The following is a 13,832-nucleotide window of genomic DNA, read 5'->3' as shown; positions in this document are numbered from 1 at the left end:
CCTTGCAGTACCTCTAATACCCCTGCCCTGATTTACCCCTATTCCCCCCTGGCCTGCATTGGGTTAACCCTTACCCTGCAGTTAACCCCTTTCTGGACTGATCCTGCCTAGCAGAGCCCTGTCCTGCAGAGTCCCTATACCCCAGTCCTGCCCTGCAGAGCATTAGCCCCTGCAATTCCCTGCACCCAGCTCTCCTGCATTCCCTGTGTGCAGACCCAGCATTCCCTTGCTGGGGTGTATTAACCCTTCCTTACCCCTGCCTACAAACATTGTTAACCCTTTCCTGGGTTACCCCTGCCCCCAGTCCCCTGCTCCCTGTGTGCAGACCCAGCATTCCCTTGCTGGGCTATATTAACCCTGTATTACAGCAATAACCCCTTCACTGCTGCTGCTCTGAACCCCTGCTGCAGTACCCAGCAGCAGATTAACCCCTGTATTACACTAACCTGTAACCCACGGCTACATCCCTGTCTATATCCCTGGCCTGCAAGTATTAACCCTTGCAGTACCACCATTGTGTTAACCCCTTGTGCCCCGTAGGGACAGTGAGTAGCCAGGCGGGTGGGTTGCTGATATACGTATGAATGTATGCAAGTGTAATGTATAGATAGTGTGTGTGTGGGGTGGAATGGGAATTGTGTACTATGTAGTGTAGTTAGGTTTGTATTGTGTTTATTGTAGTACTGTTACTTTACTGCGGTGTGTAGGTCTATATGTATATATATTTATATCCATTGATCTATAAATATATATAGATATAGCGTATTATTGGAATTGTATAGTTGTATTGTGTAATAAATACTTTATTATTCATAGTACAGTGTATGGTCATTAATAGTCGCAGCCGTAGTATAGTGGTAGTAAATCGCACATAGGTCAGTGGAGTGTATAGGCGACGGAGGTAGTTAGCTAGTTAGTTAGGCAATTAGCTAGCTAACATATAGCGTTAGGCATCATTTAGGCATAAATAGGCGGAGTCATCACTAGACGACTCACGCCTATTTATGAATATTAATTATTGGTATTATACAAATTATCAATAATTAATATTTCCCTTAACAGTGCTGTAATGTCCATGGCCACTGGTCACCCTACTGTGTATCTATAGCCCAGCATCATGAATTCGAGCAGGTAATCACATGCGATTTGTCACCATTGCCGGAGACGGTACGTTTTTTTTTTGCATGTGACTGTTGCCCTTTATGCTCTCTTTATATATACGGTGCTGGTTTACACTAGTTTTTGGTATAATTAAGTTGCAGATTTTGTCGCAAAGGTGTTTTGCGCCAAAATCTGTGACTATACCCTGCTCACTTCCCTTTTCCGATGTGGTGAAAAAAGTGGACATGATGGCATGGGTGGGAAGAGGGTGGGCCGGCCCATCTCATTCATCATTTTCCACGCCATGGCCTGGAAAATGGCCTGAAACTATGCTAACAAGGGAGCTGGCGTACTTTAAAGCATGTTGCACGACCGACGACGGTTACTTTGGTGCATCCACTGGCAGCGCAGGGGGATTAAGACCGACATATAATTTGCCGTTCTTAATAAATGTCCCCCAATGTCTTTATATTATGTGGTAATGTGAACGGTAAAGTCGTGGTGGGCGTGTATATCTCATCCAGATTCCTTATCTGGATGAGATAGCAGAAATCCAGAGAGATGCATTTTTCTTCAGCAATTCATAACTTGCAGGAGTTCTTTGTTTAAGTTTATATGGGCTGGATTTCTTTGGACTGGGAAATAGGTTGATTTCCCAGTCCACACCCCTCCAGTACACGTTTTTTTACCATAACCTGAGGTATCCTTACTGGGGAATAAAGCAGAACCCAGACTGTCAATCTGGCGGAGATATGCCTGGAGAGCTAACCTGCATGGTTAAAGCTTGATAACTGACCGTGAGGCTGTGTGAAGCCAGAACTTATCTGGTGTGAACAGGACTTCATAGGCAAGAGAGAAGCCACTTCTGTATTAGTTAGAGCCCAGACGGGCAGGTGTATTTTGTTTTGTTGTGCTGAAATCGCACCTCTCCCAGTGATGCTATAACCAGGGCCGGCGCTACCATAAGGCAGACCAAGCGGCCGCCTTAGCGCGCGGAAGAATGAATGAATGCTTTTTGACTTATTTGAACGCGCCCGCCCTGCGTGTGCCGGCCGGCGGCCGCGGCGCTCGGCTAGTCTAGAGTAGTCAGGGACTCAGGGCAATAGATATCACCCGCTCGCTACCCCAGCCTGCGCCTGCGTGTGCGGCTGTGTGCCACGCCGCCCGGCCGGACTTGTAGTCAGGGCAACATAGCTAGCTAGGCACTTAGGCAGAGGTAGATGATCATAGATAGATGAATGATAGATATTCATTCATTGGCTCAGCGCGCCGCTCTGGCTGCCACTAGTGACAACTGACAAGTCACCTGCACAGGGGGGGCGTGAGTAGACACAGGCAGCCGTGGCCCCTCGCCCGCCAAGAAATTCATTCAGAGGTGAGGGACCAAGAAATTGAAGCAGGGACTAGAGGTGAGGCGAGCTGACTGTGTCTGTGTTGTGTTTGCGCTCACCGTCCTGGGTTCATTAAGAAAGCAGCTGAGCTGAGTACCGCAGTAAGTCATCACCTGCAGGGGAGAATCCCAGTAATGCATTTGAGGTCCCGTCAGTCAATTAGTGACTGTGAGGGGTCCGCATGTGAGAACGCTATACAGTAGGCCACGTGTTACGTCCCTTGTGGCCCCTTATTTCATACACCGAAGGAGTCAAGAGTAGAAATATAACGGTTGCAATGTTGCTTTCTGGGTTCATTGCTGTAAATGAATATGTAATATTTCATCTTCCTGTAACAGGGATGAGAATATTCATGATCTGTTGCATCAGCCCCATGGTGCATGGTGTGGTTAGTACTTTATTAATGGAATTAAATTAAGGGGAAAGGTTTGACCGTCTGAGTCACGCTCCGTGTGGAGAGGCAGATATGGAAGAATTCAGAGGTGTGGGATGAATGATAATACTTTCGGGGGAGGAAGGTGAGATCACTAATGTCCATTTATAAGTGTCATCAGTAAACATCATCATATTTAGCGTTTATGAAGGCAGCTAGAGGTCTATACAACCCCGGAGAAACTCATCTCGACCATCTTCTTAAGATTCAGAATAGACAGAAAGATGACAATGATTCCTTGATTTGTTTTATTCTGCTTCTATTCTCATTCTATTGGGCCATCACCTAGGCATATCTGTTCCTGGGAAAGCTGAGTGGCAATCGATATGGCAAGAGTGAACGTACCATAACTTGTGTCTCGTCTGACTACAGACACAGCCGTCAGCCAGACTGAAGACGCAGCCAGCAGCAGGAGTCAGACAGTCACAGCCCCACTCAGGTGTTAACATGGAGGCCTTGAGGGGGAGAAATGTGACATGGGGAGCTGATGGATGACATGGGGGGTCTGATCTGAGGCATTGGGGGTCTGATTAACATTGGGGGTCTGATTGCCGGTCTGACCTGAGGTGTAATGGAATATATTTTCTTATTATTATTATAAAACCTAGATGGGGGGAAGGGGGGGCGCCAAAATGTAGCTTCGCTTGTGTTGGCAAAAATCCTTGCACCGGCTCTGGCTATAACTGGAAGATCGCCTGTATTGATGAAGTGATCTAATAAAGCAATGTTTGTTGAGACGTCTGTCATCGCCGCCCTGCTTGAGAGAGCGATCCCTTACAATTTATTGTGATAGACTTTCCTGAATTTTTATTGCATTTGTGTTTCATTTTCCAGCTTCTTCTTTAACATTCCTGGATTCCTGTAGCTTTGAATCAGACGACATATGTGCCATGATTCAGAGCACAAATGACAGTACTGACTGGGAGTATGTTTCCAGTGTACCAGAAGGACCAAACACAGACCATACACATATGGGAAAAGGCACAGGTAATATCTGAAGTCATTCATATTACACTGTGAGATACCAAACAGTACAAGCTGTGATATTTTTTTTATTCAAAGTACCAACCTTGTGAAAGAAACTCTCCAACTAGGTCCCTTTTTGCCAGTACATAATATGCCTGTTCTGACTCAATAAGTAGACAGCAAGTGTTGAGGCTCTTGAGACAGTGGAGGAGATTTATCAAACTGGCCAACAGCAACCAATCAGATTCCATGTTTGATTATTCAAAGCTCTTTAGGAAAAAGTATGTCTGTAATACTTAGATATTGAAATCTTGTCAAATGGTGTCAACTGAACTGCTCAGGCATGCATGAAGAATCCAGATGAGATTTATTCCAGGCTGAATCCTTGTAATTATGCACAAAACAATAGGTAAAATTATGATTTTTATTTTTGCCAGGGTTCAACAGCACATGATATGATGACAGTACAAAGAAAATGGCTGCCAGCACACACACAGGAAGAAGGGAGGATCTGATTATACCAGAGCCTGCCTAAAGGGGGATTGTAGGGCCAATTTAAAGGGGTATTACCATCAAAGACAATGGGGGCATATCGCTAGGAGCTGATGCTCCCATTCATTTCTATGGGGCCAACAGAAATAGCTTGGCTATTTTCAGCGGTCACATAGAAATGAATTAAGGGCGGCTGCGCATGCGCAGTGCACCCTCCACCACCTTTCCCCTCTCCATCCTCGGTGTAGGTACAGGTCTCAGAGATGCCCCCATTGTCTGTGATGGGGAAAACCCCTTTAAGCAGCAAACATGCTGAAATAAGATCAGTGCATATGAAGACATGGGACATGACAATGCCATAACCTGCTACAAAGTAATTGTAAGATTGTTGGTGTATCAGATAAATACAAAACACCCATACACACTATCTGGAGAGAAGAATTGGAACACCCTCTTAATTACTGAATGCAGGTGTTTCATTTTGTCCGATTGCCACAGGTATAAAAGGCTAGAGCCACATGGCAACACTGGTCGCGTGACAGATATCGCTGAGTAGCAGTAATCCCACAGAAATGAATGGGATAGTCACGGCAGTTTCAAGAAATGTAGGTTTTCTTGCGACTGCTGAGGCGATCCCATGCATTTCTATGGGATCATCACTACTCAGCAATCCTGGATGTGACCAAAGTCACCGTGTAGCCCTAGCCTAAAATCCAGCACCTAGCCATGCAGTCTGCCTTTACTAACATTTGTTAATATATGGCTCATTCTAAAGAGCTCACTGAATTCCAGCATGGTCATGTAATGGCATGCCTCTGTTATAAAAAGTCAGTTCATGAAATGTCTTCTCTCTGAGATATTCCACCATCAGCTGTAAGGCCCCTTTCACACGGGGCGAGTATTCCGCGCGGATGCGATGCGTGAGGTGAACGCATTGCACCCGCACTGAATACCGACCCATTCATTTCTATGGGGCTGTTCACATGAGCGGTGATTTTCACACATCACTTGTGCGTTGCGTGAAAATCGCAGCATGCTCTATATTCTGCATTTTTCATGCAACGCAGGCCCCATAGAAGTGAATGGGGTTGCGTGAAAATCGCAAGCATCCGCAAGCAAGTGCGGATGCGGTGCGATTTTCACGCACGGTTGCTAGGAGACGATCGGGATGGAGACCCGATCATTATTATTTTCCCTTATAAACATGGTTACAAGGGAAAATAATAGCATTCTGAATACAGAATGCATAGTAAAACAGCGCTGGAGGGGTTAAATTTTTTTTTTTTAAATTTAACTCACCTTAGTCCACTTGATCGCGTAGCCGGCATCTCCTTCTGTCTCCTTTGTTGAATAGGACCTGTGGTGAGCATTAATTACAGGACCTTTGATGACGTCACTCCGGTCATCACATGGTACGTCACCATGGTAAAAGATCATGTGACGTACCATGTGATGACTGGAGTGACGTCATCAAAGGTCCTGTAATTAATGCTCACCACAGGTCCTATTCAACAAAGGAGACAGAAGGAGATGCCGGGCCGCGATCAAGTGGACTAAGGTGAGTTAAATATATATTTTTTTTAACCCCTCCAGCGCTGTTTTACTATGCATTCTGTATTCAGAATGCTATTATTTTCCCTTATAACTATGTTATAAGGGGAAATACAATCTTACAGAACACCGATCCCAAGCCCGAACTTCTGTGAAGAAGTTCGGGTTTGGGTACCAAACATGCGCGATTTTTCTCACGCGAGTGCAAAACTCATTACAATGTTAAGTGGAAGCATTTAGAAACCATCACAACTCAGACATAAAGTGGCAGATCATGTGGAGTTATAGAGTGGGGTTGCTGAGTACTGAGGTGCATAGTGCATAAAAATGACCAGCGCTGCTAAGTCAATAACTGCAGAGTTCGAAATCTCCTCTGGTATTAGCACCAGCACAAAATCTGTGTGCTGAGAGCTTCATGCCTTGGGTTTCCATGGCTAAGCACAATGTCAAGCATCAGATGGAATGGTGTAAAGCATGCAACCAGTGGAACCATGTTCTGTGGTGTGATGACTTGATCTTCTCTATCTGTCAGTCTGATGGATGAGACTGGTTTTGGTGAATTCCAGGAGAACATTACCTGCCCGACTGCATTGTGACAAGTGTAAAGTTTGTTGGCCTCTTAGGTTCACTGAAGGGAAATCTTAATACTTCAGCACACCAAGAAATGTTGGACAATTGTATGCTTTCTACTTTGTGGAAACAATTTGTGGAAGTCCCTTGCCCACATGAAACATTCTAAAATCCTTCCCAGAAGAGTGGAAGCTGTTTTAGCTACAAATGGGGCAACAGCTCCCTATTAATGTCTATGGATTTAGAATTAGATGCCATAAGAACTCTTGTAGATATATGTGTAGGTGTCCCAATACCTTTGTCCATATAGTGTATGTGTACTATAAGTTCCTCTATTTGGTTAGTAATCCTCTATTTACTGCATACATGGAAGCAGGGCCGCACTGGCAATTAGGCGAGGTGGCGCAACCCCAGAGACAAGTGTGGGCGGCAACAGGGCAGAGGGAGATGAGCGCTTCCATTGTGGAAGCACTTATCTCTCTATATTCAGCTGTATTGCCATCCTCAGGACAGCTATACAGTTGAATGCTGCAGCGGGGCACGGCAGCAACATCTCCCTGCCCCGTTCCTTCTGATCATAAACCAGCGCAGGTGGCGCGATGACGTCATTATCATCGTGCTGCCTGAGCCGCGCAGCCTACAGCACGGGTCATAGGCCAGAAGAGGACTCCACCGGATAACTTAAAGTGCCATGGAGGTAAGTATATGTGTTTATTTTTTATTTGACACCATGCTGTTTGGTCAAAATGGGGAAAGGATTATGGGGGCATCTACTGGGGGCACTATATAAGGGAATTTTATTCAGGCACAGATTATGGGGGGGGGCACTATATAGGAGTATTTTGTACTGGCACACATTGTAGGGGCACTATGGGGACACTAACTCTACTTGGGGCACTAAGATTTTTTTTATACTAGCATACACAAGGAGGCATTGGCATGCGTTATGGGGGCATACTGAGGCCACTAAGAGGGGGTATTTTTTGTTCTGGCACACAGTGGCATTGGCACACATTATGGGGCCATTGGTTCTACTGGGGCCACAGAGGAGGTATTTTTTGTACTGACACACATTATGGGGCATTATTTTGTATTGGCACACATTATTAGCGGGCATTTTTGTATTGGTACACATTATTACTAGTAAGTGCACTCTGGCAGAGAGTTACTACTGTTGGTGGGACATTGAGGAGCACTATTACTGTGGGTGGCACCCTGGCAGTATCAGCTTAACACATTTATTTTTGGGGGACATTGCTTACACTATTAGTATCAGGGACACCATTTGCTGGGCGCAGTTATTTTTTAGGGAACTGTGTGCCAATAATTATTGAAGGGGCACTATCTGTGTGGTACTAATATTTTAAGGGGGCAGTTTCTGCAGGATAGTATTGGGGGCACAGCGGACACAGTATTGGCGGTGGGAGCATGATGGGAAAAGTAGGAAACCAATATGTCTGTTTGTCAAACTCTGCAGAAACGAGACATGGCTGAAAGAAATGATCATGGCAGTCTGGTGTGAAAGGAGAAGATGAGGAAAGAGAACATCTACATCAGAGGAGACGTCACTGGATGTAAGAGGTATGTGGCGCTGTATTACCCTGTATGTTTTGTAGTGCTGTATGTAATGTTAGGAGAGAAGAAGTTAGATTGAGAATTTGGCATGGGGAAGGGGGGGGCACCGTTTTAATTTTTGCCTCAGGCAGCAAAAAGGCCAGGTGCTTCTCTGCTTGGAAGGCTCATATAATCTAAATAAAAAGTAGCATTTCTGTGTTTTATGTGTAGTAACTAGTAATTAAGAGTATGATGTATTGTTGTGTTTAAAATTTCAATTTTTTAATTGTGGAAATTAAATAGTCTAGCAGTTATTTATTAGACAAGTGGAATAAATCTACTAACCTTAAGAATAGGATCAGTTTGTTTCCTTCCCATATTTGGCCAATTGATGTAAGCCCATTCTGGATCCACTCTTTAAGGCCTCATGCACACGACCGTGACGTTTTTTGCGGTCCACAAACCGCGGATCCGCAAAAAATGGAAGCCGTCCGTGTTGCCTTCCACAATTTGCGGAACAGAACAGGCGCCGGCAATGTAAACGCCTATTCTTGTCCGCAAAGGGAAGTGAATGGGTCTGCATCTGAGCCGCCAAAACGGCGGCTCGGATGCAGACCCAAACAACGGTCGTGTGCATGAGGCCTAAAGGAAATGTCAGAAATCATCAGCTCAATCGTGCACAATGATTTGACAATGTAGAAGCTGCTACTCTATGCCTAGAATACTTCCATACAAACCGTAAGAGAAGGGATTGCAATTTGTGGTGAGCGCGATTACGTCATCAAAGGTCCTGAAAGAAGAAAGAAGATGATGCAGTCTGCGCGAACAACAGGATGAGGGGAGTTAATTATTATTATTTTTTTAACCCCTATAGCCACATTTTAGTAAGCATTCGGTATTAAGAAGTTTCAGTGCGGGTGCAATGCGTTCACCTCACGCATTGCACCCGTACGGAATTCTTGCCCGTGTGAAAGGGGCCTAATAATGGTTGCCTCCAAAATTTCAGCTGGAAAAACTCCACTGGCTCTCACTTAGTTAAAGAGTTTCCTGAGGGAGGGTGTTAGGATCTCATTAACTTGTTTGTAGTAGTCATTTGAAAGCCCATCAGGCCCTGGGGTCTTATTGGATTTTAGTGACTGAATAGTCTTACTAATCTCTTCATCAGTAAATTCTGACCTTAATTTGTCTAGCTGGTTTGGTTGCAGCTGGGGCAGAGTCACTAATCCTAAGAAGTGGTCAATGTCATCTGACGTGGGATGGGAGATGCCAGTGTCCGTACGTAAATTATATAATGAGGAATAAAACAGAGCATTGGAGTTAGCAATTTGTTGCGGGTAAAATATTTTACGACCTTGAGAGTCACACAAAAAGGGAATTTTCATCTTAGTTTGCGTTGCTTTTAATCTAGAGGCCAGAAACAAGCCCGCTTTACTGTCATGCCCATAATATTGGGCTTTTAAGCGTCTCAGTGCCAGATCGTATTTATAAAGGTTTCGATTATGTAGTCTGTGGTGAAGGTTCTTTAGTTCTTGTTCTCTAATTGGGCAGAAAGTTTGTTTATTCAAGTTACTGAGTCTGACAATGGAGTTAGTAAGTTGTACCATAAGAGCTTCTCTTTCTTTCCTATCCCTAGAGGCTATTCCCATAAAATGTCCTCTCGCAAAAGCCTTATGGGCACACCAAACTGACTTAAGCTAGTTTCACACTAGCGGCAAGGAACTCCAGCAGGCTGTTCCGGCGGGTGAACAGCTTGTCGGATCCGTGCGCTTGTCGAATCCGTGCTGCCACTAGTGCATGCGTGCCGCCGGACTACTGCTCTGGCCCCATTGACTATAATGGGGGCGGGCCAGAGTTCCGGCGGCAGCACGGCAAACATGCCGAGGCGGATGGAATAAAACTACCTCTCCAGCCCCAGGCCATCCCCTTACACATCTCTCTCGACCTCCAACAGTAACTGTGTTGGTTAGCAGTAAAAACACAATACAGAAAATTTACCTTTGCGGTAAAGTGAAAAAACAGATCAAAGGCAAACAAACAGAAAAAAAAAACTGTGAAAACTTATACCAGTCAACATTATACTCCCAATATGGGACGCAATAGAACTAGCGTCGCCAGTTGGGGGTGTAAACACTTGACCACAGCAGATTAAGCCTACATGAAACAAAAAAGGATATCACTAGCCTGTAGGTCCTTCAGGTGCCAGGGATATTGCTCCTCGGGACCTCCGACCATTCTTCTTCCATTTGCATTGGAGGCGGCGATTTTTAAGTTAGTCGAGAACTTGAAGAGGGCATTAAATGCCAGCTGGATAATAAGTTTATGGCTTCTTCAGGATTCACTGCCACAACTTTTCCTCCATTTCGAGATATAAGCAGTTTGGCTGGAAAGCCCCACCTATAGGGTATTTTATGAGACCGTAGGATTCTGGTGGCGCCTTGAAATTCCCTCCTCTTGGCTAAGGTGGCAGCAGAGAGGTCTGTGTAGAGGGAAACTGGTTGGAACCTTTCAGGCAATACTGGATTATTGCAGGCAGCGGCCATTAAGTTTTCCTTGACATGGTAGAAAGTGATACATGCCAACACATCCCTAGGTACATCGGTTGGAAGTCGTTTAGGTTTCAGGATTCTATGTGCCTGATCAATAAACAGTTCACTTTGCGAGACCCCTGGCAGCAATGCAGTGAATAAATCAATTAGAAAATCATGCAGGACTTCTTGCTTGACCGTTTCAGGAATGCAGCGGAAACAAATATTATTTTGTCAGGAGTGGTCTTCTAAGTCGATTACTTTCGCCCTGAGAGCAGCTAATTCCTCATCCTTATCATTAGTTAACCAGTTCATTATGGGCTTTAGCAAATTCCGCCATTTTGTTTTCCAAATGGGAGGTTCTGTGACCTATTTCAGTGATGTCTTTTTGCAAAGGGATTATAATTTCTTTTATGTCAGCTTGGAGGGATTTCCTCAGGTCCCCCATTAAAGCGTTCAATAAGGATTCAGTGACAGGTTTCTCTCCTTCTTCTTCCCTTTGCAAGGAGTGAGGGCAAGGATGTAATGATGCCATATGGTTCCCTCCATGTGCCTCCAAGCAACTACTGTGGCCCTGATACAGAAGTGTTTGAACTCCCTCTATATCTTGCACAGGCAAAAGTCCTGATGGTGAGGAGCTTCCAGGTCCATGCAGGACCCCGGTGTGAAGAGGTGAGGAGGCACAGTATTCAGAAGGCGGCCTGGATCTCAAGTGCGGTGAAGATGTTGTTGGGGCGAGTGCTGTGCCCGCAAGTTCACTAGCAGGAGTCCCGCCGCCACCGGCGCCAACTTGGGAAGCACTTACCACCGGATAAAACCCGTAAAATTTTGAGGATATTGGCTTGTTTTTAGTTTTCACCATCACTTGTGGATTCTAGGATCAAGTCTACGTCCTCTCAGGTGACCTAAGTCGCCGGTCAAATGCTGTGAGCCGCTAAATAGGCTGATAGCACCGGAGTTCAGCTAAACTGCAGCCTACTCCATGCACCGCCGGCCACGTCCCCAAGCTTAGCAGTTATTTAATTCCCACTGCTATATGACTGCATGCTCCAGAAGAAGCCAAAAAGGCCAGGGTTGGGTAACTGCAAGGCATGCTGCTGTCTTTATAAGCACGTGTTCCTACTTTTGTGAATATGAATTTAACTCTTTTCTGGCAAAGGTAGATGGACTTTTTTTAAAAATATATCTTGATTGTCCTTCTCTAGAGGAATTGGTTTGTCAACTATAGCAGTCTGCATCAGAGATCGAAGGAGGCCTAATTGAGGAGTATATCACACCTGTAAAAAACTGCCCAGTGAGGTTCGTCAATGTGACTTTTGTTTTCTGGATCAAATGAAACCTTCTATGAAAGAGGGATTCTGAGCAAGAGTGACTGTATCCTATGTCGAGCAGTATATTTTAGTCAGTGCTACTGTTTGTAACATTTAATCAAAGAACTAAGGAAAAGAGCGTTTAGCAAATTTATGATGCGTTTTAGAACAGTCTAGAAAAATGCAACTTATTTTTTGGAGCAAAATATTGGTCTACATAAGGTGGCATAAAGAAAAATTTCTAGCGTGTCTACTATGCTACACTAAATTTATCATGCCGTTTGCCTTATTTTAATAAATTTATGCAATTTATACATTTTGTGTAATCTCACAGATAGACGTATCCTAAACAGTATTGATAAATGCTGTTCATAGTATATTTTTTTTCTCATTTAATTATTGTAGGATATTTTATGTACTTTGACACAAGTACAGGCGAGACTGGAAATGAAGTTATCCTGGAAAGTAGACTCTTCTACCCAGCGAGAGGATTTCAGTGCCTGGAATTCTTTTACTATCATAGCGGTAACGAGAGTGACCAACTGAACATCTGGATCAAGGAATACACCAGTGATTCCCCCAATGGCAGTCTGACATTTGTTAACTCTGTAACTGGTAATTTACCTGTCTGTGGTTTATATTTAGAGATCTGTTGTTTTTTCTATCAAAATTATCAATCAAAAAGAAAAGTAAAGTAAAAAAAAAAAAAAAAAAAAATGATGTGAGGAAGTCTGCCGGCCCCATTAACTATAATGGGGACTGGCGTTGATCTGGCTGCAACCCGACAAATATGCCAAGAATTAGCAGGACAAATACTGCTGCGTACAGCCGGTCCCCGTTCTAGTTAATGGGGTCGGGGGGCCTTTAAGTAGCTTCCGGCAATACTGGATCCAGAGAGCTCCGGCAGGCTGCTCCCTGCTGGAACAGCCTGCCAGATTTCTGAACACTACTTTGAAACTAGCCTTATCACTGTGTTATCTGTGGTGTTACATAGGGCTGTAAGATCTACTATATTATCAGTACTCAGAAAGTTATCACTGTTATCATTGGCATTACAAGGGACTGCAGGTAATACCTACTACATGTACTTGGAGAGAGCTGTGTCTCATCTCTGCAGAGTTTAACTAACAGACATCTTAGTTTCTTACTTTTCCATCATCCTCCCCACCTTCTCAACACCCCATCCTGCCCCCCAATACTATCCTGAAGATACCGTTCCCCTGAAAATACTGGTACCACACAGATAGTGCACCAGTACAAAAATACCCCTTTATATTGTGTGATAGTACAATAACAAACTCCCGTACCTTTCAGATCATATCACCATATAAAACCCCAGATGAGACACCCCTCCATCTCAGTCCTGACCCCCTTTAGACTTCTGTCAGACCCCAGATCAGAACACGCCCCAATATCAGACCTCATATAAGACCCCCATTAGACCTGGCCCCCCATTAGACCTTCAGACCCCCATATAAGACCTCAAACCAGACCCCATTAAACCTCCAAACCCCCAATCAGACCCACCATTAGACCTCCAGACCCCCATTAGACCTCCAAACCACCAATCAGACCCTTATTAGACCTCCAGACCCTCAAATAGACCCCAGACCTCCAGACCCCCCATATCAGACTTAAAAATAAAAAACTAACTTGCCTCTTCTGCTCCGCCGCCACTCTCCCGGTCCGGCAGTCTCCATGCTCTCTTCTTAGGGTCCGCACTGCAGTCACCTGACTGTCTGCAGCATCAGGTCATAGAGCACTTTGTACGTACTGACACTGCAAGCAGCCAGGACACAGCAGCGCAGGATCTCTCCCTGCCTCCTGCATACTAGTGAATGCTTCCATTATGGAAGCGCTCACTAGTATTCCCTTTATAAGATGCACTGCATCTTATAAAGGAAAATATTCAGCACCACTGGCAAGTGCGACCCCTATA

At 44.7% G+C, this 13,832-nt stretch overlaps 1 protein-coding gene across 1 annotated transcript in view; it reads left to right on the top strand.

Moving 5' to 3' along the window:
* Window positions 1-13,832, top strand: part of LOC121002435 (meprin A subunit beta-like) — a 102,234-nt gene that overhangs the window by 67,987 nt on the left and 20,415 nt on the right. The window contains exons 8-9 of the mRNA XM_040433891.1: window positions 3,760-3,912; window positions 12,299-12,508. Of these exons, the coding sequence (XP_040289825.1) occupies window positions 3,760-3,912; window positions 12,299-12,508 (363 nt within the window). The remainder of the gene's footprint in view (window positions 1-3,759; window positions 3,913-12,298; window positions 12,509-13,832) is intronic.

Source organism: Bufo bufo, chromosome 5, assembly GCF_905171765.1.
Source record: "Bufo bufo chromosome 5, aBufBuf1.1, whole genome shotgun sequence".
NCBI classification, from domain to species: domain Eukaryota; kingdom Metazoa; phylum Chordata; class Amphibia; order Anura; family Bufonidae; genus Bufo; species Bufo bufo.
This window is presented reverse-complemented; position numbering and strand designations above follow the sequence as displayed.